At 46.1% G+C, this 27,757-nt stretch overlaps 2 protein-coding genes across 2 annotated transcripts; one reads left to right on the forward strand and one right to left on the reverse strand.

The window, feature by feature from the left end:
• The first annotated feature begins 1,931 nt into the window (after window positions 1-1,931).
• WDR82 (WD repeat domain 82) lies at window positions 1,932-20,855 on the forward strand. Its single transcript, XM_019984554.2, has 9 exons — window positions 1,932-2,410; window positions 7,655-7,752; window positions 10,459-10,525; window positions 14,494-14,593; window positions 15,014-15,130; window positions 15,377-15,532; window positions 15,950-16,019; window positions 16,584-16,726; window positions 17,991-20,855. Exons 1-9 carry the CDS (start codon window positions 2,250-2,252, stop codon window positions 18,018-18,020), a joined length of 942 nt encoding a protein of 313 aa, XP_019840113.1. The 5' UTR covers window positions 1,932-2,249; the 3' UTR covers window positions 18,021-20,855.
• A 1,899-nt stretch (window positions 20,856-22,754) lies between these two features.
• Window positions 22,755-27,266, reverse strand: PPM1M (protein phosphatase, Mg2+/Mn2+ dependent 1M). Its single transcript, XM_019984555.2, has 10 exons — window positions 26,990-27,266; window positions 26,228-26,351; window positions 25,832-26,086; window positions 25,266-25,378; window positions 24,838-24,922; window positions 24,627-24,745; window positions 24,426-24,489; window positions 24,085-24,192; window positions 23,833-23,981; window positions 22,755-23,524 (listed from the first exon to the last, which is right to left on the reverse strand). The coding sequence occupies exons 1-10, from the start codon at window positions 27,211-27,213 to the stop codon at window positions 23,380-23,382; spliced, it is 1,386 nt and encodes a 461-aa protein (XP_019840114.2). The 5' UTR covers window positions 27,214-27,266; the 3' UTR covers window positions 22,755-23,379.
• Window positions 27,267-27,757: the final 491 nt, after the last annotated feature.

A 27,757-nucleotide genomic window follows, 5' to 3' on the forward strand; every position in this document is an offset into this window, starting at 1 on the left:
GTTATTGTACATAAATTATACCTTGATTGAGAACACCAACAAAAACTGGTTTAAGTAACATGAAAATTGTCTAAGATATAATGTTAAAGCACGAGAGGAAATGGCTGCTTCTACAGCTTAGGTGGATATATGAGTATGGAGGCTATCAGGAGAATTTAAAACTGTTTTGCTGGAGAAGGAGATAATTTTCCCTTTAAAACATTTATTTGTTATTAATGCTATGGATTTTGGGAGCTATAAATATGTTTTAAAATTTAAAGATGGGTGTTTATAAAATGTATGGAACTGAACACTTAAAATTAGTTTGTTTCATACACTTTATATTAAGTATCAACTACAAAAGTTTTTAAAATAATGTATTTATTTTTTGGCCATGCTGGGTCTTTGTTGCTGCACAGGATTTTCTTGAGTTGCAGCAGGCTTGGGTTTCCTTGGTGGCTCAGAAGGTAAAGAATTCCTGCAATGTGGGAGACCTTGCTTCAATCCCTGGGTTGGAAAGATCCTCTGGAGGAGGGCATGGCAACCCACTCCAGTATTCTTTCCTGGAGAATCCCCATAGACAGAGGAGCCTGGAGGGCTACAGTCCATGGGGTCGAAAGGAGTCGGCACTCTCCAGTTGCAGTGCAGGAGCTTCTCATCACAGTGGCTTCTCTTGTTTCAGAGCACAGGCTCTAGGGCGCTCAGGCCTGAGTTCAGTTCAGTTCAGTCGCTCAGTCGTGTCTGATTCTTTGTGACCCCATGAATTGCAGCATGCCAGGCCTCCCTGTACATCACCAGCTCCCGGAGTTCACCCAAACTCATGTCCATCGAGTCGGTGATGCCATCCAGCCATCTCATCCTCTGTCGTCCCCTTCTCCTCCTGCCCCCAATCCCTCCCAGCATCAGAGTCTTTTCCAATGAGTCAACTCTTTGCACGAGGTGGCCAAAGTACTGGAGTTTCAGCTTTAGCATCAGTTCTTTCAAAGAACACCTGGGACTGATCTCCTTTACAATGGACTGGTTGGATCTCCTTGCAGTCCAAGGGACTCTCAAGAGTCTTCTCCAACACCACAGTTCAAAAGCATCAATTCTTCGGCGCTCAGCTTTCTTCACAGTCCAACTTTCACATCCACACATGACCACTGGAAAAACTGGAAAAACCATAGCCTTGCTTGACTAGACGGACCTTTGTTGGTAAAGTAATGTCTCTGCTTTTGAATATGCTATCTAGGTTGGTCATAACTTTCCTTCCAAGGAGTTGGCCTCAATAGCTGTGGTTCCCAGGCCCTAGAGCACAGGCTCAATAGTTGTGCAGGACCGGCTCTGCCGCTCTGTGGCACGTGACATCCTCCCAAACCAGGGATCGAACCCGTGTCTCCTGCACTAGCAGATTCTTTACTACTGAGCCACCAGGGAAGCCCAACAACGCTTTCAAAGAAGGCTTAAAGAAAAGTTGTGGGTGGTCGTCACAAGAAGGTACAACCAAATGAAAAAAAAATCCATCCACTTAAAATTTAGGCAATCTAACGTATAGTACACCTTAAAAAAATACAGAAGTTGAAATCTCGTTCTGTCTGTTGTGGACCAACGGTCAAAAGCTGCCAGCGATGACTCACACCCAGAACAGGCCTCCTGGGGCGTAGCCCACCTCCACAGTACCTGCTGTCCCTGGGCCTGCGGCCGGGGATCCTGCAGGGGGCGCCTGAGTCTCTTAGCGGTGGCGAGCTTGCACACAAGCCTGAGGCTCCGGGTCACCCGGGGCCTTGGAATCCAAGGGGTAAGGACGTGGGAGTCCCCTCTCCTCCCGCCCCCGCAGCAGGTCGGGGAATTGCCTCTAGGGGCCACCCAGCCACGCCACTCCCTGCCGCCCGCGCTGACGTCACCGCCCCGCCTCCTCGCCTCGCGCCGCCGTTCCCGCCCCGCCCCTTTTCCCGGCTGGCACCGCGGTGAGGTTCCTCGCCCTCGGCTTCTGCCTGTTGTCCCAAGATGGCGGACACAATGAACCGGCGTCGCGCCGATTGGCCCTGAGGCGACCGTGAGGACGAACGGTCGGCAAGGCCCCACAGTCCGGGCAGAAGAGTGTTGCTTAAGCAGGAGGAGAAAGAGGAGGAGGCGTCCCGACTGCCGGCCGCTCTCCCGCCCGCCGCCGGCGCGGCGCCCGCCCCGCCCCGGTCGGCCCCTCGGCAGCCCGCCCGTTCCCCGGGCCCCGCCCCGGCCCTGCGCCGCTGCCGCCGCCGCCACCGCCGCCGCCGCCTCAGGCAGCCGCCGCCATGAAGCTGACCGACAGCGTGCTGCGAAGCTTCCGCGTCGCCAAGGTGTTCCGCGAAAACTCTGACAAGATCAACTGCTTCGACTTCAGCCCCAACGGCGAGACGGTCATCTCGAGCAGCGACGACGACTCCATCGTGCTCTATGACTGCCAGGAGGGCAAGTGAGTGCGGCGGTGGCCTTGGGCCCGGGTCTGAGTCCCTCCCGCCCTCCGCGTCGTGGCCCTGCGCTCGCCCCGCGGCCCGCTCTCTGCCCGGGCCCGGCCCCGCGGCCTGTTTTGCACACGCTCCTGCCAGGGCCGCGTCCCCTCCGAAGCCGTCTGGGAGACCGTTTTTTTCTTAATAACGATGGCGATAACAATAATCATGTTTTTGTCTTGTCTGCCTTCGGTCTCCTTTCAGACCGCTTTTGCATCTCTGGCCAAACCCCACCTTGACCTTGACCTTTAAACGCCGGGTCCGCCCACCGCGGCCCCAGCTGGTAGCTTTTCCGTTAGTCGGGCTTAGTCCTCGGTGCCCGTCGGCTGTGTCCCCCTTGCAGAACCGCGGAGGCTGCTCGGCTGCCTCATTCAGCAGAGGCAGCTCCCTCTGCCCTCTGCTCGGTGACCTCGATTCAGTCCTGGCCCATCGCCGGTCCCCTGCCCCTCAGCTTCCCGCCGTGTTTCTGCCGGAAGGCCGCGTGGGTTGCAGTTGTTACCTGTCAGGATTTATTTGTTGTGCCTCTTTGGGCCCCTTGTCTTTTCCTTTCTGTTGCAAATCATTCTCTTACTCCCTCAGCCCCGGTTCCTCCGTTTATAGTTAACTTTGTAACAGCATCTGAAACTTTTCCTTTTTGCCAGACACGGACGAACCTGGCCGTCCCATCCCGACCTGAATGTGAACCTCCTAATAGAACAAAGAAAATATCGTGTAACAATTTCGTGTTTCTTCTTGTACTTGTTTTTTAAATTACACCTTACAGTCCATTAGGACTTAACCACAGTTCTAAGTCTGATCATGACATTTCTAGGTTGTCCCAAGTCCTCTGGAGACCCAACACATGTGGATCTCTGCAGAATCTTAAAAGCACAACATTTTGCCAATTCCCCCCTTTTTCCTCAGCTCTGCCCCAGACTTGCTTTCTCCGTGTCCCTTCTAAATTGTGAGCTCCTTTTTGAATCCTTGGGCTTTTCTTTACCTTCTCCAGCCGTTCTTCTGTCTGTTTTCTTTAAACTGATGTCTTCTATGAACTTTCAGAACTTGTCTCTTCACTTCTGAATTTGGTTATTTGAGGTAATGGTCTATTGTTCTCCCCAATTTTTCCTATTTGGGCTGTGAAAAAGTATTATGTAACTGGCTTTGGATCTGCCTGCAGTGTGTGGAAGAGTGGCCTATAGTGGTGGTCCAAGGGGAAGAGAATTGTTAGCTGGACCAATGCTGAGTGGTGATGTATTCATTTCTGTCCAAGTCTGGCCACTTGCATTAACGTGGATTAGAGTCACGTATAAAGCTAGGGTGGAGATAGAGGTTGTGGGGTCCTGGAGCTAGAAGAAATTTGAAGCTGACTTGCTTGAAATGCTTAGTGCTTGTGCACAGATTAGAACCTCTCCCTGGAACTTGAGGATGGAGGTGTGTGTCTTCATTCAAAGAAAATGAAAATCGTGAAAGCATTTCTTCAGAGTTTGTCTCCAAATATGGCATAATTTCCACCCCTTAGTAGAAATGACATTGACTGGAAGTCCTTCTTGTTATAAGTAAAATATTAATTTTATAACATAATTCACTTCATTCATTCATGTAGCATTTTTGCATAATTACAAACTTGCAGAAAAGTTACACCATTGTTTCCAAGAACTCCCAGGATCCAATAATTAGTTATGTTTTGCTCTGTTTTCTTTGTCATCTCTATGTAAATGTTTACATTTACATACGTATATGTATGTGTGTATATGTGTGTGTATGTATATACAGATATATATATATATATATATATATGCATTTTTCCCCTGAACCATTAGATAGTAATATAGAGGTATCAAGCCCCTTTATCCTAAACACTTCAACACGGATATCCTAAGCATAAGGACGTTTTCTTATGTAACCAGAGTACAGTTATCCAAATTAGAGATGTAATATTAACACAGTAGTATACAGCACATTCTTTAAAATATTCTCATATGAATTGTGACCTTGTTTCATGGTGATCTGTGATAAGAGAGTGATCTGATAGACTGGGTTCTAGTTTGGCTTTGTGACTAGGTATGTGACATTGGTCAGATCTCTTCTCTAGCTTCAAGGAGTCCATGATCCTAAGTGATAACGTGAAGAAAAAAAATTGCCACTAGTGTAGGTCAAACCAACATTGGAAGAAAAGTAAGATTTCCTTGGAAAGCACAGTATCTGTATTAGGTGGTACTAATGTTGGGAGTTTGAAAATAGCTAAAACAAAATTCTTTGTGCTTAATATTTTCTCTGTTTACTGTTCATTGACACTTTTTTAATAATGGAGTTCATCCACTGAGTGATTTTGGGGAGAGGGGAGGTGCACCACAAGACATGTAGGATCTTAGTTCCCCTACCAGGGTTCAAACCCTCGAACCCTGCATTGGAAATGCACGGTCTTACCCACTGCTGCCAGGGAAGTCCCAAATGATTTTTTTTGTTTGTTTAGTATGAAAGCATACAAAGGATATTACTTGTGGTAGATGATGTGAATTTTAGAGAAAAGGATTTAATATTGTTTATTCTTATACGGTTCAATATGTGAACCGTGAACTTCCTGATGTTCAAGCTGGTTTTAGAAAAGGCAGAGGAACCAGAGATCAAATTGCCAACATCCGCTGGATCATGGAAAAAGCAAGAGAGTTCCAGAAAAACATCTATTTCTGCTTTATTGACTATGCCAAAGCCTTTGATTGTGTGGATCACAATAAACTGTGGAAAATTCTGAAAGAGATGGGAATACCAGACCTCCTGATCTGCCTCTTGAGAAATTTGTATGCAGGTCAGGAAGCAACAGTTAGAACTGGACGTGGAACAACAGACTGGTTGCAAATAGGAAAAGGAGTACGTCAAGGCTGTATATTGTCACCCTGTTTATTTAACTTATATGCAGAGTACATCATGAGAAATGCTGGACTGGAAGAAACACAAGCTGGAATCAAGATTGCCGGGAGAAATATCAATAACCTCAGATATGCAGATGACACCACCCTTATGGTAGAAAGTGAAGAGGAACTCAAAAGCCTCTTGATGAAAGTGAAAGTGGAGAGTGAAAAAGTTGGCTTAAAGCTCAACATTCAGAAAACGAAGATCATGGCATCCGGTCCCATCACTTCATGGGAATTAGATGGGGAAACAGGGGAAACAGTGTCAGACTTTATTTTTCTGGGCTCCAAAATCACTGCAGATGGTGACTGCAGCCATGAAATTAAAAGACGCTTACTCCTTGGAAGGAAAGTTATGACCAACCTAGATAGCATATTCAAAAGCAGAGACATTACTTTGCCAACAAAGGTTCGTCTAGTCAAGGCTATGGTTTTTCCTGTGGTCATGTATGGATGTGAGAGTTGGACTGTGAAGAAGGCTGAGCGCCGAAGAACTGATGCTTTTGAACTGTGGTGTTGGAGAAGACTCTTGAGAGTCCCTTGGACTGCAAGGAGATCCAACCAGTCCATTCTGAAGGAGATCAGCCCTGGGATTTCTTTGGAAGGAATGATGCTAAAGCTGAAACTCCAATACTTTGGCCACCTCATGCCAAGAGTTGATTCATTGGAAAAGACTCTGATGCTGGGAGGGATTGGGGGCAAGAGAAGAAGGGGACGACAGAGGATGAGATGGCTGGATGGCATCACTGACTTGATGGATGTGAGTCTCAGTGAACTCCAGGAGTTGGTGATGGACAGGGAGGCCTGGCGCGCTGTGATTCATGGGGTCGCAAAGAGTCGGACACGACTGAGCGACTGATCTGATCTGATCTGATTCTTACCTAATCACCAGAATCATAGTTTGTGCAAAGAAGCTTACCATAATATTTGTGAAAAAATGTGCATAGTCCTCTGAAATGGATGCATTAGAATCTAGCTATCAAACTAGAAAATGATATGAGGTAAAAGATTATGTTAAGCACAAAACCTTAGGTTAGTATTATTGATACATTTGAGACAAATAGACCATATGTAATTGAAACTGAATATTTTCCTTAGACCATACCCTTTAACATTGGTTCTTCAGGCTCTGTCTTGATTATTGTAGGCCCAATACTGAGGTAAGTAAGCTTCTCTTTGCATTGGTGGACGCAGAGTCAACTGTCTTGAGAGTAAGCACATGTTCATATGCACACTCACTCCCTCACTCTCATTCACTGGTTAACACAGTAACTACATGGCAGAACCCAGGATGGTGGACTCGACAAGGTAGCATTTAAACTGATCTTTTTATTAACTCATCTTTTGGGAAACGGTGAGAATGGGAAAATTCAGTGCATTTGGAGTGAGAAATCTTGTTTGTAAATAGGTTTAATGTAGGGAAACCCTTGACGTCAGAAAAATTGAAAGTGCAGATTGACTTCTTAAAGCTCCCTGAGTCATCTGATTGTTTAGCATCTAGGTTTCAAGAGGTTTTTACATTGAGAGGGTGAACTTCTTTTCCATAAATTCTTGGTAAACAGTAGTATAGGATTTATGAAATCCTCCTGTACATAAATGTAGAATATTACGAAGTTTTTGATAAAATATTTTGATGAGATCAGTTTCGGCTTGATCTTTAAGATTCTGTAGAAGAAGATAACGTTTAAGGAATTTCAACAAATAGACTGATAACCTGAAGCTTAGAAATAAGTGATTTTACATTTAAGTAAAGAGAAAAGAACTAATGACTAGTTTTGATATAGAGAGTTAGGTTTGTCTTATAAAAGGCTCAGTATGTGCTTTGGAACTATAAGATAGAGAGGATGGAAATACTAGGTTATATTAGGAAAGGCAGTTTTGTACCTGGTTTCAGTTTTGATAAATCATTTCTTGAAGAAAGAGCATCTTTCCAAGTGAATGGCTTAAGTTCTGGCCTCACTGGTGTGACATATTCCCATTTTCCTCTTTCTTGTAAGTTATGAATTGTTTTATGTGTCTGTCTTCTCAGATAGATGTACTACTTCTCAAAGCTTACTTGTGAACACTGTAGTAAAGTCCGATTTGAGCCCTCAGATTTACTTCTACTTCCTAACTTTGGCATTTGGTTCAGGCTGTTGCCCTTGATTGATTCTGTTTATTTCCTCCCTTTTTGGAAGAAATTCTGTTTGTTTTCAGTGTTAGGACTTACCAAGAATCTTCACCCTTCCCACATCATTCAAGTGCTTCTGTTTACATGAAGATACTAGATTTTGGTGTTGGAAGATTTTGATGGTTTTCTTTCTCTGTCCATTTCCTTGGCAGACCAAAGAGAACCCTGTACAGTAAGAAATACGGCGTGGATCTCATCAGATACACTCATGCAGCAAATACAGTCGTTTACAGCTCTAACAAAATAGACGGTAAGCAAGCTTCTTTTTAGCAAGTTAATGGTCATGATTACCTTTGTTAGGTAAGGTTTATGGAATCTTTGTGACCGCTTATGTTTGTTTATAGTTATTTTAAATTTTCCTGTGATATTTGCTGTGCTAACATCATTATGACTGAAGAGATGCTGGAAGCAAGCCATTAGTACTTTTGAAGGACTTGAAACTGAGTAAGAAAGTTTTCTAGTTTAGGGTGGGGAGTGGAAATAGGAAGCTACGAATTATATTTACCGTTTGTGCTTCTTGAAACTTCAAAGAATACTTTTAGAAGAAATAAAAGAAAAGAACACTTGACACACAGCAAGTGTTAAACAGTGCTGCCTTCCTGTTCAAAATAATACAGATTTGAGAAAAGTTTTCACAGATACTTTCAGGTATGGTAGTTTAGTAGACCTTAGAAGAGTTTTTGTATTGTCCAATCTATTGATGGTTTGTGTCACAAAGGACAATATACTGACCTTAGTTTTCTTTGATTCCAGGGACATTTTTGATCTGAATTTTATCCCCCTTTCCATTTATTTACTTATTTAAATTTTTTGGCCATACCATGTGTACAACATGTGGGATCTTAGTTGCTCCATCAGGAATCAAACCTGTGTACCCTGAATTGGCAGCGCAGAGTCTTAACCACTGCCACTCCAGTCTTAACCACTGGACTCCCTTTCTTCTTTAAATAAAGTTAATGCCTTTGAAGAATAATAGTTATTTTTCAAATTTTAAACTTGTGAATTCTTTCTCTAATAAAGGATCTTTGTTTTTACTGCTTTTCCTCTGTGATAGGTCATTCTCAGTTGATAGGTCATCTTGGAATTGAGCTATAACACTTTCATGTTAGGACTGGGGTTTTTTTTTAAATCTCACTGACTTATTGATTATTTCATTTTTAGCAGTAAGATTTTTCTAATGTCATTCAACAAAGGTTGCTTAGACTGCTATTTTGGTTATGCATATCTCAGAGCAGATGAGTAGAAGTTTTTTTGGTTGGTTTTTTTTTTTTTTTTAATGAGAATTCTGTACTTGATTTTTAGTAAGTATATTGTTTGTACTTTTCATGCCTTTATTTCAGAAGTGGTTTTCTAAGTAAACAGTGCAATTGATACTTTTGGACAAGAATATAAAACAGGATTTTGAGGAAATATATCTCTGTGATCATCTGAATGAATGGTGTTTCTCCTGTTGGGGTGTTTTTCTGGGTGATTAAATGAGAATGCTCCAAATATGGTGCAAGATGAGGCAAATGTGTAGCACTTGCAGCTTTGCTGCCAGGCCTCTGCTGTGAGGACGTTGCCTTTCCTGTTTCGAGCACATCCGGAGTTGCTCCAACGCTTCGTATCCTTTTGCCTGATTCCAGGCTGAGGTAGTAGTTTGTACAGTTTGAGGGTCTATGATACCACCCGGTACAGGAGATAACTGTACAGGCCACTGCCTTGCCGGGAACAGTGCGCCGGCTACCGAGTGGGGCGGAGACGATGGCGACGCCCTGCCCACCTATGGGAGACCAGGTAATGGGGAAGGGGTCTCTTCTGTTCAGGGCCCGTGAGGAGTTCCTCACAGTAGAACAGTCAGGAATACTTTACAGTTGTCATTTGAGAACTTTGAAGGTGTATTCAAGGAAGCTGTTTAGTTTTGTGCCTTTTTCCCTCTCCCAGGTTAAATATTAGTACCCCTGTAAACGAGTGGAAAGAATTTGTGCTTTCAACCTTTTTGTTCCTGTATACTGTTTGCCTCCATAATGTTCTTTCTGTCCTTTCCTTTTCTGTATTTTGGCCCTATTGCCTTTTACATTTTTCAACAATTGTTTCTTATTCCTAGTCTTGTCAGAAGCATGGTACTTTCCAGTTCTATTCTTTATGGAACTTCATTCCCTTCCCAGCACCATCGTATTTTGTTTTACTTTTTCAGAAGGAATGATTTGGGTTTTAAGAGTACTTTTCTTATTTTCTGCAAGCACAGATCTCTGATGACTCCCTTCTTTGATCCTGTAAAAATCTCACTGCTGTGAACTGGACTTGGTATAGTTTATGACTCTGATGTTTAAATATCTTGCAGTCTTTTTAATCTAAATTTTCTCATTTCTTCTTTTGGCCACTTTCTAACTCACTTCTCTGTATAAGGGGCCATTATAGTTGGTTAATTAGAAAAGGAGTAGAACTTTACTTCTCTTTCCATTTTATTTAATTTTAATGTAAATTGTGTATTCAGTTTACATTCAGATGAGGTGAAGGTTGGGTTGACATGCTGTTGGAGAATACTGGAGAAAAATATGCCAGAGTCCAGCCTGATCCAGAGCTCAGTATGGTTGTTTAGTTCTTCGAGCCTGTTTCGTCAGTAGCTCAGTATGTTTTTCTTTAAGGTTTGCATTCTGTGGGTACTGAAACTGTTGTGAGGTTTTTTTTGGGGGGTGGGGCATATTTGCAGGATAATTTACATTGTAACTATGCAGAAGCCAAAGATTGGTAACAACAATGATTTTTAAACATAGCTCTATATGCTTTCAGCTTGAGAACTCTGCTTTTGAGTTACGTGAAATCTCTAGTGCTGTGGAAAGGAGTTATTCACTATTGTGCATTCAAACTTTGCTTGAATAATGGAGAACAATGAATTCTTTTACCTTGTCTTTTCAAGATGAAAACGCAAAGTAAATTATTATTTAAAAATAATAGGATATTTGTCTTCTTTCAGATACTATTCGTTACCTGTCATTGCATGACAACAAATATATCAGGTACTTTCCTGGACATAGCAAAAGGTAAGACACAGGTGTTAAAAAAAAGTAAATAGGTTATCCAGAGAATAAAGGAGTGGAGAGATTTTATTAGTGAAATGAAGCTAGTTTCTCACTGCTGCTTGGCGTATCTCTTAAGTCTTCTCTTGTTAACCCTTCCTAAACAGTCAGCTCTAGATTAATCAAGGTTGTTGAGGCAGGGGTAGGACTTCATGGATAAACTGAAACCTCAGTTAAAACATTAATAGGAAAAATGTGGACTAAAGATATTCAGTGGAAACCTATATAGTAAAAATTGTATTTGGCATTTAGAGATCTCAAATATCAGACATCCCTTAATGAAAGGACAGTTTACATGTCTGAGGCTTCCTGTATAGGTGGCCCCCATTTCAGCATGCCCCTCCTCTACATAAACATGTTCCATATGAAGATCTTCATAAGAATGCAAAATTAATAAATTGTTCTTTGTTACTTTTTGAAAGTTAAGAAACTTGTTTCCTTATTCAGTTTCATAATGCAGGTTGTTTGTCTCTTATCCCAATTCTCCTAGTATTTTTCCTCTGGTTTTTCAAGTTTGGGTTGAATGTTAAACACAATTTCCCTTGGATGCTATTTTAATCACTGGTACTTTCTTTGCAAATGTACAGTAATCCAACGTGGAGTGGTTCAGAGCCCTGATAAGAGGTGGGCGGAGAACACCCTGTTTACAGTGGCACTTGTGATTGGGCTGGGCGTTTTCTTTGTTGCTGAACATAAGAGGTGGCAATTGTTGGTTACTGTGTAGTTCAGACAAAGAATGGCTTGTGACTAGTAGATGTTTTTGTTTGTTAAATTAACGTTCACAAACATATTGTCTGTAATTGGGAGTTGATGGCAGTTGTTTGAAACTGTCCAATTTTACCACTTGCCCAATTTCTTGACCTCCTGATTCTAAATAGATAACTTTGTCCCTCTTTTGTGAGAAAGTCAAAGCCATCCAAACTGAGTTCTTTTCAACTTCTGTCTTTTCCGCCTAAATTCCTCTCTTCCTTAGAAACCTTTCCCTGAGAAAGAAGTAGTTTTTTTCTTCCTTGAGAAAAACAACCCCTCTCTACTTTCTTCCATCTCCTTTGCTGCCTACAGACTTCCTTACCTTGAATTTTTTGGTTGAGAATATCACCCACTTCTTTTCACTGTCAGACATAGAAGAATAATCTGCATATTCCCATCTCTACCTCCTAACATTCATTCACTGTTTAATTCTCTCATCCAAGCCAAGCTGTTTACTCCCCTTTCCCTGCTGCCTCCAGGTAAAATATACTGCCTGGGGCTTGCTTTGGCACTCAGCCTCTCAGTAAAGCTTTTTTTTTCCCCCTTTGGCTTTCCATCTTGGTTCTGTTCTTGATATTCTTGGCCTCTCTTTCTCCTTTAACTCTGAAGTAAGCAAGGTTCTACCCTAGCTTTTTTCTCTTCTTCTTGGTATTTTCTCAGCTACCTCCATCACTGATTTCATTCACCTCAGATGGCTTCCCAAATCAGTATTTTCAGCCTATGATTTTCAGACTGGACTTCACACCTACAAGTTTTATACACATCTCTGTAGGTCTCTGACAGATCTGATACTCCATCCTTCGTTAAATTCCTTGGGCCAGTTCCTCTGTTTGCCTTATGTTTTTTCCATCTGTCTCTTCTAGTTCTCCCAACTCAAAGCCTCTGTTGTCTGTTCACTGCTTTTTCCCTGCCTTCACATTCAGTGAGCTGTTAAATCCTGTTGACACTACCTAGGTTTAACCTCATGTGTCACTTTCCTCCATACTTAGTCCTTTGCTTCTGTCCTTGCTCAGGTAAATTACTGTCAAATCCTAATCTCCCCACCACTCACTATCCTGCTTCTGCACTCTAGTTTTTCTTTTCTTTTCTTTTTTTTTACAGTTCTGACCACTTCACAGCCTCCATCAAAAAACCTTGGAGTCAGGTTCTTTTCTGTCTGACCCGTTTTCCCAGTGTTGTTGAGGTGAACTCTTGCGCTGCTTCCTGAACTGCTTCATGCCTTCTCCTATCTGGCATCTTCCAGAAAGACCACTCCCATTGAAACCCTATTCAACACAGGTGTAGCTGCGTCCGGAAAGCCTTCTCTGACCCTCTCTTGGAATTGTCTGGGCTAGACAGTTAAGCTTTCTTAGAGTGGAAATCTTGTTCCTCCTTGCATTCCCTGTGCTTCTTAACAGAGCCATATGCCAAGGTAGACTTCCTCTGAACTTCTGACATAAAATTACATGTCCATATGCAATCTCCTCACTCTGTTTTATTACCACCTCAGCATTCCCAGGAAATTTTGGCTTATAGTATCTTTAAAATTTTTAAGTTGATGATCTAGTGCAAATGTTAATTTAGTTATGCTGGAAGATTTGGAGTGGGGTGGGTGGCGGGGAAAGTACATTTTCTCATTTTCTGTTCATGGCACACATTTTAATTCTTTCTCATGGAACCAAAACCTCCTGAACCCCTTTCAGTGTCATCTAAAATTTGAACTTCCTCTATTTCTACAGTTAAAAAATCCACTCACAAATGAGTTGTGTGACTTAATCACCTTATTTTTTAACTTCAGATTTTTCTTTGTCAAAATGAAACAGTACACCACCATCATTTCCTCTGCAATCTTCACTTATGACACCCACTCTTTTGTCTATGAAGTGTTTTTTAGCCAAGCCAGAATGTGGAGCTGCTCTTCCATAACACCCAGAAGGAAGCACCATCTGAGTGTCCATTTTCACAAGGGCTTCCTCAAGAACCCCCCTGGTTAGGGCTCTGGCATGCTCCAAGAGGCAGGTAAAGCAGAGTCACATGCTGTCCTTCTCCATAGGCTGGGCCCAAATGCTGGGGACATGGTGGGTATCTTCAGTGCAGAGCATGGCAGAGCAAGAACATGAGCAGAGGGGAAAAGAGAGTCCAGATGAGGCCTTGGAAGAAATATTTTTCAGTGAGTGAATCTTAACAGTATAACCATAAAAGGGGACCCATATCAGAAACATAGCATAGGCTGTTAGCACAGGCCTGTGGCTTTCCGTAGGTATGGCGCTCAAACTATCAACCTCACCATCACCTAGGAACGTGTTAGAAACATAGATTGTCCGACTTATTGGACCCACAAACCTCTAGTTAAGGAATTTTTTTATTAATAAATTGAGATATAGTTCAATACCATTAATTCATCCTTTTAAAGTGTACAATTCAGTGGTTTTTAATATATTCACAGAGTTGGGCAACCATCACCACTATATAATTCCAGAACATATTCATCACCCCAAATAGAAACCCTGTATCCATTAACACTCCCCATTTCCCGTCTTCCTGGCCCCTGGCAGCAACTAATCTACTTTCTATCTAACCTCTTTAACTTTCATGCATGTTTAATATGAATAAGTGATTTCATTTCTTTTTATTACCAAGTAATATTCCTATGTGGTGATAACACATTTTGTTTATCCATTTATTAGGTGATGGACATTTGAGTTGTTTCTACTTTTTAGTAGTCATGAATTATGCTATTATGAACACAGACGCATGGGGATTTTTCTTTTTGACATGTTTTCCTGTTTCTTGGGTGTATATCTAGCAACGGAATGTTTACCTTTTTGAGAAAGTGTAGAACTTTTTCAAAGCAACTGTACCATTTTACATTCTTACCAGCAGTGTATCAGGATTCCAATTTGTCCACATCCTCACCCACACTTGTTATCTCTCTTTAATTTTTGCTTTGCTAGTGGGTATGAAATGGTGTCTCATGATTTGATTTGATTTGGAATCGTATATTTTTATGTTGTAGCTTTAAGTTGCTTTTTAAATTATACTAATTGCCTTTGATTATTCCAGATTGCTTGTGTATGCCTGTTTCTTAAAATAACATTCTTAGGAGAACATGTATATAGGGAGGCAGGCCAAGTGGTTTAGAGTTCATATACAATTATTGCAGATATTTTGCTTCAACTACTATTTATCTTGATGCATTGCAGGGTGGTGGCTTTGTCCATGTCACCTGTGGATGACACTTTCATTTCTGGGTCTCTTGATAAGACTATTCGGCTCTGGGATCTCCGCTCTCCTAACTGCCAGGTAATGTTGCCTCACAGTTACACTTTAAGTGTTTTCTGTGGTAAGCACTATCATCAATGCTCCCTCTCAAGGAAAGGGGAAAGCAGTGTTTTCTTTCTGGAATCCCAGAGTCTTTAAATTTTGGAGAAAATCTTTTCTTTTCCTGGTAGGTGACTGATAATTGAGTTAATACCTTAATCCAGTGCATATTTATTATGATCCATGCCTTAGTGTTTTAAAGGCAGTTTTCCTGGAGACTCTGAACTATAGATATTAGATTTTTATTTGAATTCAGAGTCTGTAAAATTGTACAGTTAGAGTTGATCTGAAATGAATTGCATGGAGACCTATTTTTTTAAAACTTCATTTTAGTTAGTTTTATGTTTGTTTTTGTAGGATCCTGGGTTCATTAACTTTTTAAAAAATTTTCTTTTTTCTTAGGGTCTCATGCATCTACAGGGCAAGCCAGTTTGTTCTTTTGATCCAGAAGGATTAATTTTTGCCGCAGGTGTCAATTCTGAAATGGTCAAACTTTATGATCTTCGCTCTTTTGATAAGGTAAATCTTTGAATCTTTGAACTGTCTTGATACTATGGAAGTTTTGAAGGGTGCGATGGACGTTGAAGAGCCTTTTTCTACACTAGAGGAGGTATGTGGTAGATCTTAGAAAGCATCAGAGCAGTACGTAATCCTCTGCTTTCCCTAGTCCCAAAGGAATCTAAAGGGATAGAATGAGATTTGGCTCTGGCAGAAAGAATGATTGATGTGCCTTGGGCCTGAGGCTGCTGTCTTTTTCTTTTGCAGGGGCCATTTGCAACATTTAAGATGCAGTATGATCGGACTTGTGAGTGGACAGGACTTAAGTTCAGCAATGATGGCAAGCTCATCCTCATTTCCACCAATGGCAGCTTCATCCGTCTGATCGATGCATTCAAGGGAGTTGTGATGCATACATTTGGGGTGAGCTGACAACTTTTGAGCTCTTTTTTTTTTTTTTCCCCTCCCAATGTTCTTACCTTTTTTCTATGGTCATCCCTTCTGAGATAGTTGATGGAGACCAGCAGTTGTCCTTGGTTAAAGGCATGGACTGGCATTTTCTTCCTGCACATGACATTAGTTCTCTTGGATTCTGAGACATTTACTTCTCACTCAGTGGCTCAAGTTTGGTGTTTAGATACATAATAATTCCTGACCATAAACATTTTCTAGCTCCCTTGAACATGCAGTTGGGAGTGAATTAATTGTAAAGGGTGGTAGCCAAGTCTGGAACCTTGGTAGCACTGTGCATTGAGAAGGTGTATGTGGAGTCAGTGTTTGTAGGCAATTATTTTTTGTTAATGGCACTGTAACGAGTATTGTTTTGCTTTTATTTTTTAGGGTTATGCTAATAGCAAGGCTGTCACATTGGAGGCCTCGTTTACTCCAGACTCCCAGTTTATCATGATTGGTAAGCGTCCTTTATCCCCTTTGGGGGTTATTTCTCTGATACTGTGCATTATGTTATTTTTGCTGGTTATAACTAATTAAGAAACCATTTATTATCCTCTTGATAGAAATTTCCAGATTTCTGTGTAGCACATTATGTCAAAGATATTGTGTCTTTAAACTGTCCTGGCTTTGCATGTCTTTACTGGGGATGGGTGTTAATGATGGTCTTCTCCTGGACCAGCATAGAATTAAGTCCTGCAAGCACTGTCTTGCTGATAGTAGCAACTTCCTGTTGTAACCTTGCGTTGAGTCACCTTAGTGTAGATGTTTGTAGGGTGATCGTATTTAGCCCCCTTTTTAAATGAGAAAACTGTAGTTAGAGGGGAAATGGCTTGCCTGAGAATAGAGTCTAAATCAGTTCCTAAAGTGTCTTTTCTTCACTGTCTTTACTCCTCCTCCATTTCTGCTGATGGCTGGGTCCTGAAGGTTGGCCGCTTTCAAGATGTCAGTCTGTGTCTGTTTGCCGCTTGTCTTTGTAGTATGCCTTGAGCTGTTGTTACATGCCTTGATCTTTACTCTTCAGGTTCGGAGGATGGCAAGATCCATGTCTGGAATGGAGAGAGTGGTATAAAAGTAGCTGTATTGGATGGCAAACACACAGGCCCCATTACCTGTTTGCAGTTCAACCCCAAGTTCATGACCTTTGCCAGCGCTTGTTCTAACATGGTATGTGAACAGCGGGAGATGTCCTCCGCGTAGGGGCCCTCTTCATTTGGGGTGGGGTCCTTCTGTGAGCACAGTGAGTTTTAAGTAGGCACAGTTACAAGCAGCCACGTTCATGTTTCTCAGCTGGTGGCCTCCCTGTTTCGCCTCTGTTATCTGATCTGTGATTGGGCTGGCCTTGCACTTTTACTTTTCTTTCCATGATCTGGGATCACCTCTGAGGTCCTGGGAGATCTTAGGTCAGCTCTGGCTCCTGGTTTTATGTCCAGACTACCTGAAGCTAACTTTTGGTTTCTTAAAACTCTTTGACCCAGCCTTTTGTGGCTACAAACTTCAGTTTTTCCATTCCTCTCAGATTATGCTGAGTTCATCAGAAATTCTTAGTTAATCACAGCTCACCACTTAGAATTTTCTCCAGGCCCCTGTCTCCTCCTGGACAACATGAGCAAAACAAAGTAGCAGTGAATCTCAACCTCCTATTTCCTTTTGGCATCTCCTAAACCTGTCTGGAGAAGGCAATGGCACCCCACTCCAGTACTCTTGCCTGGAAAATCCCATGGATGGAGGAGCCTGGTAGACTGCAGTCCATGGGGTCCCTAAGAGTCAGACACGACTGAGCGACTTCACTTTCTCTTTTCACCTTCATGCATTGGAGAAGGAAATGGCAACCCACTCCAGTGTTCTTGCCTGGAGAATCCCAGGGACGGGGGAGCCTGGTGGGCTGCCGTCTATGGGGTCGCACAGAGTCGGACACGACTGAAGCGACTTAGCAGCAGCAGCAGCAAACCTGTCTAGGTATTGGTATGAGGCATTTCATTACTAGCCTACTCAGAATACATTGCTCCATCTCTTTTTCTTTTTAACTAAGAAAACTGTCCCAAAAAAAATGTAGCAGAGACATCCAGTCCAACCTCTTTTGTTATTTATAGCTCCTGAATGAGAGGGCCTGCCTGAGGTCACTTGAAGGTTAACAGTGAAGCCAGACACCCACCTCCCAGAGAGTACTTCTTTTTTTTTAAACACTGGACCTCTGTGATGGAACTTAGTGTTGGAGTGAAAAAGAACTAGCTTACTTTCACATAGATTGGGGAGTGTTTCTCCGTTTATAGATTGCCAGTCAGTTGGTCAGGAGGGAGGGCTACCAGCCATAACTGCTTCAACTTTAGGGTTGGGCTCCTTGATGGTGGGGGAGGGGTAAGAAAATCCTTCAGCATTGAGGAGAGAACCTTGGTTTCTTAGAGTTGACTCATGTTCTTCTTTCATCCAGGCCTTCTGGTTGCCCACCATTGATGACTGACCTGCATGGTGCTTGGCTGTTTTCTGTACAGCGAGGGTGGCAAGTAGGAAAAAACTCAGAGGGGACTAAGATAATAGTGGGATTGGATCATTTGACTGGGCTGGAGAGCATCCTTCCACATGGCCTTCCCAAGAATGTGCTGTACATCTGCTCAAAAGAAAAAAGTTACTTTGCCGAACTTCTTCAAAAGGACTCTTGGTGTGGCCGACTCAATCGGGACTCAGACTTTCCAGCTGTCACTGCACCGAGCTCCTCCAGAGGAGTGACCAGACTTGTGATGAGGATATAGTGGGCCCTCGAGACGCCTTCAGTTTTGAATGTATTTGCTGCTGAGGAGTCGGTGAAGTTGTTATTTCTGCACATCCCTTCTCCCACCCCCATAAATGCATGGGAAGCCACAGTTCTGATTTTGAGATGCTAGGGCAGTTTAGTGCCCCTTGCCCTCACCCTGCATGTCTTGTTACTGGGTCTCCCTGTGTTATTGTGGCATTGTCCACAACTGTTGCATTACTTAGGTGCCAAACATTTACAGAAGTAAGTCTCCATGTATTTTAGGGTCAGAAAGGGACAGATACAGAAGGACCTTGCTTTCCAGGAAGTCTTGCCAGTTAGTCATGTGAAGGTGGGTGACCTGACCATGCCTCAGGCTCTGGGTAGGCAAAGGGTCAAACCTGAAAAGGAGGGAGGAGTGGGAGCAGGTGAATTCCTGGGGCTGGGAGGTCTAGCAGCAGCTTGGTGTGGTCCCCTGTCATCAACACAAACCCTCGGTCCTTCTGGGTGCCTGCCAAGTTTGATTGTGTATGAAAGCAAGGTGGGCGTCTATTTTTGTGCATGAGCTCCATCACGCGTTCCTGTGGGCCAGTATTGTGGAGTGAGTCCGAGCTGTTTACATTGATGCCTTCCCTGCCCACCACAAGTTGTGTACATAGTCTCCAGATGATCCTACCCCTTGCCCAGCTCCCAACACGGGGCTGGCCTAGGCCTGTGTTATATTTAGCCTTTTTATATATGACTTGGGATTCTGTTGTTTGTATTTTAGCACAGTGTGTGTACACCTTCATTTAAATATATCGTGTGTGTGCATACATATATACATATATATATGTATGCACATATATATATATATATATATATATATTTTAAAAGTATCAAAGAGTTCAGCTGAAGGAGATGAAGTCCCATGCCTCCAGAGAAAGACTGCATCCTTGCTAATAGTGTTTGCCACAAGTGTTAGTGAGTCTTCCCTATTAACTTTTTTCCCTTCGGGAGACTAAACAAAAGCAAAGCTTTTGAGTGTTTGCTGTCCCCATGGCAGCTAAGTGAGGGTCTTGGAATGACTGCCTTGTGTTCCTCAAGTCGCACTTTGGGGCCTTCTCTGCAGTATTAGCCCCTTTTTTGCCCAGTGATGCTCTGTCTGCGCCTGTATGTGTGTGACAGTCACTTTTGCATGCCTTTTGTGTCTGGCTTCTAGCATTTGGGGACAGGATGCTGGAACCAGAGCATTTTCAGCTTGTCTGAGGCTTCTTTGCCAATTACAGGTCACTCCTGTTTACCTGGTATGTCTGCTTTCTTGCTGCTTTTCCTTGTCTTGTCTTGGGGAGGCTTCCTGATCGGGGTTGAGATGAGCTGTAGATAGCTCATTACCTTTTCCCCTGCATGGCCTTCTTAGAGCAGGACAAGTGGCATATTATTTCACCAAGTTCTCAAACATATAAGCGAGTAACACATTCCCTGCAGACCCAGAAACAGGCCCAACAAGGTTATGTTTGACTTGCCCCAGAGTACCTACCCACTGGTGGGGAAAGCAAGCCATTACTCTCGCCATTCAGCAGCAGGAATAGGCTGTGAATTGCTAGCAGTTTTGTTTTCTTTTGCTTTTTTAGCAGTTACTTTTTGGTTTGTTCCTCAAATTTAAGGGCAAGGGGCATACATCTTTGCCAGACATAGACTGAAATCTACAGTTTATACAGTGCCACACTATAAAGCTCTGCATTCTCAGAGTGGAGAGACTTTTAGAAACCAAGTGATCTGAACTATTAACTGCCCACCCCTGGCTTTCCAGGGTAGAAAATTCATGGTAGGAATAACTGTTCAGAGAGAGTACTTGGAACTGTAGGTTAACAAGAAGGCCTGCGTAAGTGACGTATCTGTACCCAGAGCAGCCACCATGCATGACTTGTCTGTCCGCAGGAAAATGATTTGTATTGAGATCCTGTGTGTCCGAAGCAGAGGCAGCAGGTCCTTTGAAAATATGCACTGCACTGCTTCTGTTTATGGGGACCTGTGGCTGCAGAGCCAGCTCCTGAGTTGGGAAGGAAAGGGAAAGATGCAGCTGGAAGTAACCGAAGATGATGCGGTGGTGGAAATAAGGCAGAATTAAGGGAGGAGTGTCTGTGAGTCAGAGACCCTGAGGAGCACCAGGGCTGCTAAGACACCTTCAGTGGGAGCCGAGGTGCTTAAGTTCTCCCGGGGATGGGGGGTGCACCAGGCTCTCCAGAGTCAGGGCCAAAGCCACTGATTTATATGTGACGGTGACACTGCACTGCTCAACCACCAGCCAATGGGGTATTTTTTGTTTTTTTTTAGAAAAAAATGTAACTTGCAGTCATAATTAATGCTTATTAAGAAAAACCTGGGAATTTTAAAAAGAATCAGTTTACCACCCAAATGTTACCACTGCTAATCTTTTGGTGTTAAGTGTTCTTCTAGACATTTCTGTGCATATAGATTTTTGGTGTGTTTACATAGTTGTTATTCTACTGTATATACAATTTTATGTCCTTTTTGTACTTAACATATAAACATTTTTTTCCATGTTATCTGTCTTAGACAGAATTTTACGGCTGCAGCCTCTTCCATTGAGTTTTCATAGCACTGTTTGCCTTGTTCTTAGAGTTGGAGGGCATGGGGGTGGGTTGTCCCCTGTCAGTCCTCCTGGCTCATACTGGGACTCACTGTAATGCTGTGGACAGGTTGTTGGGCTTGCTGGGACTGCCTCTGGTAACTAAGGCCTGTGGGCTGGTGGGAGGAACCCTCTATCAAGCTCCCAGTGCACAGCAGTCTGGGTCCCTCAACCCCTCATTCTAATAAGCAGCAGTAGGCCAGAAATGAGTGACCCAGAAAAGGCAGGCCTGAGCCAACCTTGAGATCCTCAAAGACTGTATTTGGTGTATACCTCAAGCTGCCTTTCATCCTCACTGTTAACTTCAACCCTTGATCAGTTGGCAACCTCTAGCTGGAATAAGGTTCATCCTGCTAGGCACTAGGTTGTGGGGGGGGGCAAGTATAGTGGAAATAAAATTCTGGTAGAAGGCCTGGCCTGTTCCTTGGTAACCCACTGCCTGGCTGGTGAATTGGCAACTCACTAGTACCGTGGCATCCTCAGCTGCAATACCGGGGGCCTGCCACTTTGCCCCTGGTCATTAGAGGTTGACCAAAGGCTCTGGAGGGCAGCAGAGGGAGCGAGCCAACGTGTAAGGGGCAGGCCATGCACAGGCTGTCAACACGACTGTTCAGGGAGGAGGAGGTCCCCCTAACGGCCTGCCATGAAGGCTACTGCGGTTTTTGGCTCTGCTGAGAGACATGAACACGCAGGTGACCGTGGCTGCCTTTGCAGTGGTCACTCCTGTTGGTTTGGCTTGTTTGCAGTTGAGAGACCTACCGTTGCCCACTTCCTGGGCTTCAGCCTTGTGATGTGAGAAGCAAAGCAGACTGTGGGTGAGCTGGCTGAGTAGCTGACGTGGGTAGTGGGTTGGCAGGCACAGGATACCGCTTACAAAGCTTTGCTGGGAGCAGGGGGGAGTGGAGGGTGGGGACTGCTGAAGAAATAGGAAGTAAAACTGCAGGGCGGTAGGGCACAGTTGTGCATGCCAGATGTCTTACTAGAGTCTTGGAGAGGGTGCCCAGAGCTGCTGGGGCTAACCACAGTTGGTCATGACCCAGCTGTGGACAGAGGTAGGCCCAGAAGTGCAGGGCTATGGAATATGACTGTAAAAAGTGAGTAATTTCATAGTTTATCCTATCTCTTCCCTAGAGAACATGTAGGAAATGGAGTCTAAAGTGAGTTAATGGGCAGGAAAGGAGCTCTGGGAGCCTCCCCAGTGTGTTAAATAAACAAGTTTCACCATCATATTGGGGCTTAGTGGTCCTTGTCCTTTCTGGCTGCAGTTTAAGGCTGTGAGTTGCCTGGTAAGAATTAATCTCAATTGTAAACCAAAGTAAGAGTAGATGAGGGAGGAGTTAGATAAGGCTGAGGTTATGAAATTCAACAAATACTAAGCATCTAAGCCTTGGCCAGTGCTGGATGATAAAAAGGGGTCTTGTGAGGAAGTTGAAGAACTAAACTACTCATGAAACAGCAAGCTCTGGAGCCCCAACTAACTTGTCTCCGGTCAGTAAGTCTAGCTTTATTCTAAATTTACTGTAAACTTTATACTAAAACTACTATAATTTGCATTTTTTAAAAACCCAAAGGCATTCCCTCTGGTACCTCAAGCCCAGAACTCACAGCCAGCAGTGAGGACCCTCCCTTCTGTTCTCCCGGGCAGCAGTTCTCTCACTGGGGCTCATCCCAAGCTGGGAACTAGGGAGGCTACAGAGAAAACAGTGCTGATTATAGGAAATTTGTAAGGTGGAGCTAAGGCTAAGACTGATTTTTTATTTTAGAAGAGAACAAGAAAAAGCAAAAAGTGTACTATAATGCCAAGCTTTACAGCAATTGACAATTCACAAGGGTTCTCTGCATATAAACATTTAATAGGGAGGTGATGGAAGCAACAAGGGCATTGTCGAGGCATCAGCCTTGGGCAGGGCTGGGGCCAGAGAGGAGCAGTCAGGAGCAGTGATGAGGGCATTCACCACTCAGCCACCTCTGGGGCTCCTTCTGCCTGTTAGTTTCCCCCCCAACTATAGCCCCTGGGTCCGTGCCTCTCCTCCAGCACAGAGGGGAGCAGACCAGGATCTCAGTGACATTCATGCATTAGAGACCTGGATCCAACCACAGGCTGTCTGCCCTTTCTGGCATCCTTGGCCAATGCACTTAGTCCAGCTGTCCCCATTTGGGAATAATGTATTGAGGCTGTTCAGGATCTTCTCCGAGGAGCCTTGCATGGAATCCTAATGTCAAGTGACTGCCATACATTATTATTGACAGCGTTCTTTGCCTGGCAGGGGTGGGGACCTGGGGAACTCCCTATGTTCTTCCAGCTCTGACTGCCTTGTAGAAATGCGCACCTTGAAATAGGCTGGGGTCAGGGCTCGGTCTGGGACTGGGGCAGGCAGACCTGCTGTTGACCGTGGTGGAGGGATACCCATATCGCACCTGGCCCCTTAGTGGTTCTGGGATGCGGTGTCTGAATCCTCAGCGGCTACTGTGCCCCTGGCCCTGGTGGTGCAAGGGAATCACGAACACAGAGACGTCGTCGTAGGACACCTGCCCTTCCTGTATAGGACTGTCATCCGTCCCCTGTGTGCTGCGTATCAGCATCTTGGCCAGCTCCGAGAACCTGTGGGGACCATCCTGCAGATGTACTTTGGGGCCAGATCAAAGAGGCAAGGCCAGCCCTCCGGGAGAGCTCACCCAGTTCTCACTGGACACTTGAGAACTCAAGCAGTGCAGTCTGACTGTGTGGACCATGTGAGTATGGACCCAGAGAATTTGAGGACCCACAGTCACCCCCAGTAAACCTGAGGTAGCTCCAGTCCTGGCCAACTGTTCTTAGCCGGACTCCTCTGTTGTGTTGTCTTCTCCGTACTTCTTAATGCTGCTGCTGGTACTAACCCAGGTCCAGGCAGATCCCAGCAACTACAGTACCTGTGTGGGTCCTCTCGGTTGCCAAGGAGGAAGCTCCGCACCAGCCATGCCACTTGCTCATTGGACAGGACATCCCAAAGCCCATCAGTTGCCATGACAACCACATCCTCCTCCTGGGGCTCCAGCTGGTCCATATTGAGCACAGTCACCTGCAAGGTAAGTCTGAGGTCTCCTCACTGCTCCCTTCCTAGCTCCCGCCAACCTTGCATTGTCTGCCTTACTGGGCAGATGGAAGTGCTGTGGCCCCCTCACCTGTGGGACAGATAGCAAGAAGGGCTTGAGCTGAATATTTGTGTCCAGGACTCTGAGTTGATGGTCTCCTAGACCCCGGGAGACGGCCAGGGTTCCCAGTAGCCGAGCCTGGAAATAATAGAGGTGTGAGGTGATAGCAAACAGCCCCAGAAAATGTACACATAAAGCACACACAGGTGGACTGTGACCCATGGGCCCCTGGGCTGAGGGAGAAACATCCTGTGACCTTGGAGCAGCCCCTAGGACCTCAGCCAAGGCCCCCCACCCCACGAGGGACAAAGGAGCTCCCACCTCCACAGGGGGTGATTCAAGAGGGATTCTCAGAGTGGCCATTTACTGACCTGCCTACCCTGTCCATGAATCAGTGGGTACTTGAGATCCGACTTCTCCACACACTTGTAGCTCCTACCAGGAGCAGACCCAGCATCAACCCAGGCCAACAGGGCCCACCTTGCCTCGTGGAAGGGGACTGCCCCAGGCCACCCAGCTGAGCCTGGACCCCAGGGCCCTCCCCACAGTGTCCCCAACCCCACCTCACTCACCAGCCACTCATGTGGTGATCCCTGAACAAGACCTTCTGCCCCAAGTCATCCCCCTTCAGTCGCCGAGGGAACTCCAGTCGGGTGAACTCACCAGCCAGAAGCTCAGGGTAGATAAAGGCCTGGGATAGGGAGGCCTTGCTCAGATCAGGCTCCCTCTGGTGGCCCAGGAGCTGGGGCTGCATCCACATCCTCCTCCACTAAGAGCACCTACCAGCTGCTGGATCCGCTGCCGCTCAGTCTCTGGGGTGAACTCAGAGCTCAGGGGCCGTACCTCATCCCTCCGCACCAGAATGGCCCTGGATGAAGTTTTAGAGGAGACGGAGAGGTCTGTGGAGCAGCCTCCATCCTTACCCATGGCCTCCCTCCTGCTGGCCCCTCCTCCAACCACCAGGGGCCAGTTCTGCCCATGCCAATCCCTTGCTCAAAGCCCCTCCATGACTGCTTAAGTCCTGCAGGGTAAAGCCTCAACCGTCTGACCTGGTCCCTGCCCCTCTGGCATCTGACACATGCCCGGTACACAAACAACTCAGCCAATCTTCCTCATTTCTGTCTCTCCACTTCCAGCCCCCTTTCACTGTCCCCCCACCTCTCCTGCCCGTCTGCTCGCCCCATCTTGCCCACCTTCCAGGGCTCACTCACCTGCTGTCCCCAGCATTGGCCACATACAGCTTTCCCTTCAGGGACACAGCCACCAGGGCTGTGCAGCCACCCACCTGGCCTGAGGCCTCCAACTCTCGCCCGATCACCTCATCCTGGGGCAAACCAAGGCTGCTTTAGCTGCTGCTTGTACTGCCATTGTGCCAGTGTCCCCAAGCCCCACCCTACAGCGCACTTCCCAACCAGCAAGCATGGCAGTCCCTGCCCAAAGTCTAGCTATGACTCCAGGATCCCTGTGGTCAGGAGATCTAAATATATCCTTGGGGAGGTATGGAAGTCATATTCTAAACAGTGAGGAAGAGAAACCAGGGACCTAAAGGATGTGCAATGAGATAATACAGGTAAAAGCACCTAGCACATATTAATACGAAGTGCTGGGGAAATAGGAGAGGTTATGATGACTGCTTAATGACAACCCAATTTTATCCTCTCAATCCGAAGATCCAGGGTGATCACAATTAAGTGCAGGGACGCCCCCCTAACCCAGAGTGCCTCAGATCCCTGGGGATAAAACCTTCCCTCCTTCCCCAGCCAAAGGTCACACTCACACACTCCTGAAAGGCACTCTCCAGAGCCCCGATCACCAAGTCTTCTGTTCGAATGCCCTTTTCCTCCACAAACTGGGGGTCACTGGGGCAGACGCAGCAGCCGCTGAGGTGCATGGGGGGCTGAGTGGCCACCATGCCCTCTACCACAGCCTCCAGCTGCCGGCGCAGGCAGGAGTGCAGAGTGTTGGCAGCCAGGATAGCTGCAGCTGGACCGCCGTGCCCATCAAACAGTGCCCAGTAATGACCTGTCAGGAACTGTACAGGAAGGGCTTGGCATCAGGATCTGCCTGGCCTCCCTAGTTGTCCCCTGGCTGAAAATGGGGCACTAGGGCAAGAACCTCAGTCTGCAGTCCTGGCCCCAGTCTATAAGAGGGGCTCAGGCTCAGCTGCACTCACCTCCTCTGAGCACAAGGTCTGCCATTCCTGGTCCTCTTCAACCCCAAACTCACATCTCCGGATGCACAGCTTCCCACAGGCCGCCTGATCCTCATTGAACTCAGATTTCTCTGCGTTGATGATTCTGAGGCCAGGATGTGATCAGTGACCCTTTTAGGGACACACCTCTGCCCCCATGGACACAGAGAACAGTTGAAACATAGAAGGGAGCCCTCCCTCTGGAGCAATAGCCACCGTGCTGTCCCTAACACACACCTGGACAAACAAATGCTGGTAGTTTGCAAACTGTTCAGTGATCTCACAGCTAAGGCAAAACTCAGGACTCAGCCCCTCTGGAGCTTACCTGCTGTCCTGGGCTGGGAGGTAAGGGCAAGGCTGCCTAGGGAGGTGTGAGGCTTCCTTGCCTATCGGCTGCCCCATCTCAGCCATAACCCAGGGTGAGATGTGTGAGTGTGAGGAGTGGAAGGACTCTCCAAAGCCCAGAACGCTGGACCTCTGCCCAGTGACACCTCTTTTGGAAGCCTGAGGGGGTAGGTTTTTGGGCTGAGAGGGCAGGTCCTTCCCGATGGGATGCGGGAGGGACCCAGAGGAAGCTATCCACAAGGTAGGGGGCGCGGGATCCTTCACTCAGCTGAGCCTGTTTTCTCAGTCGCCAGCACGGGACCCCGGGCGGGATCATGGGGTGGGGGACGCGGCCTCAGGATAAGACTCGCGGGGAGGGGGGAGGTTCGGGCGGGGGCCCGTTTGGGGCCGGGCACTCACTCGGCGTAGCCTGCGTTCCAGGGCAGCGAGCGGCCCCGTACCGGGCTGCGCACGGGCCGGGCGTCCGGGCGGCGCGAGGCGTCGGCGGTGCCGGAGCTGGAGCCCGAGCCGCGCAGGAAGCGGGGCCGCCGGTAGGGCACAGGGCTGGTGCGGGGCCGGGGTGGCCGCGGCGCGGGGAGCGGGCCCCTCGGCAGGAAGCGGCGCCGGAACCAGTCGGCTGACATGGCGCGTTGGCCGGGGGCTGCCCGCGGGGCGCCGGGCGAGAGGCTGGGCCGACGGCACCGCCCACTAGTCCCCGGAGGAGGAAGCGGGCTAGGGGCGGGGCGGAGCCGGCTGCGCGGCGACGCCCCCAAACCCCAACCTCCCTGCCGCCCGGGAGGGAGCCTGTGCGCGGCCTGGGTGCCATCAAACCTACCGACAAGCCGATGGTGTTATCAACCCCACTTTACAGGCAAGAACACTGAGCCTAGAGAGACAAAGAGGCTGGCCTCCGCTCACCCAGGAACCTGAGCAGGCTGAGGTTCACCCACCCGTACGGCGCACGAGCCTCTGAGAGGGAAAGTGCCTCCTCCCCGCCCAGGGAGGCTGTAGGGGTCCGGGGCCTCCAGGTTGGATCAATGTCCATGGCAGAGACTCAGGTCTCTTCTTGCTAGCCCGGAACCTTACACAAGGGCAAGATGGGAACAGGATGTACTTGGAGGTGTCACACGCCTGACACATTGAGTAAGAGGCTCAGAGCACAGTGTTCCCTCAGGTGACCTGCGTGCC

The sequence above is a fragment of the Bos indicus genome, chromosome 22 (genome assembly GCF_029378745.1).
Source record: "Bos indicus isolate NIAB-ARS_2022 breed Sahiwal x Tharparkar chromosome 22, NIAB-ARS_B.indTharparkar_mat_pri_1.0, whole genome shotgun sequence".
Classification (NCBI taxonomy): Eukaryota; Metazoa; Chordata; class Mammalia; order Artiodactyla; family Bovidae; genus Bos; species Bos indicus.

Coding starts and splice junctions, on each gene's coding strand:
- WDR82 (XM_019984554.2), top strand. CDS start 2,250: ATGAAGCTGACCGACAGCGTGCTGCGAAGCTTCCGCGTCGCCAAGGTG. Junction 16,020..16,583: donor CTCCCAGTTTATCATGATTG/GTAAGCGTCCTT, acceptor TTTACTCTTCAG/GTTCGGAGGATGGCAAGATC. Junction 16,727..17,990: donor CCAGCGCTTGTTCTAACATG/GTATGTGAACAG, acceptor TCTTTCATCCAG/GCCTTCTGGTTGCCCACCAT.
- PPM1M (XM_019984555.2), bottom strand. CDS start 27,213: ATGTCAGCCGACTGGTTCCGGCGCCGCTTCCTGCCGAGGGGCCCGCTC. Junction 24,923..25,265: donor GCCAATGCTGGGGACAGCAG/GTGAGTGAGCCC, acceptor AACTTCATCCAG/GGCCATTCTGGTGCGGAGGG. Junction 24,746..24,837: donor GGCAGCGGATCCAGCAGCTG/GTAGGTGCTCTT, acceptor TCCCTATCCCAG/GCCTTTATCTACCCTGAGCT.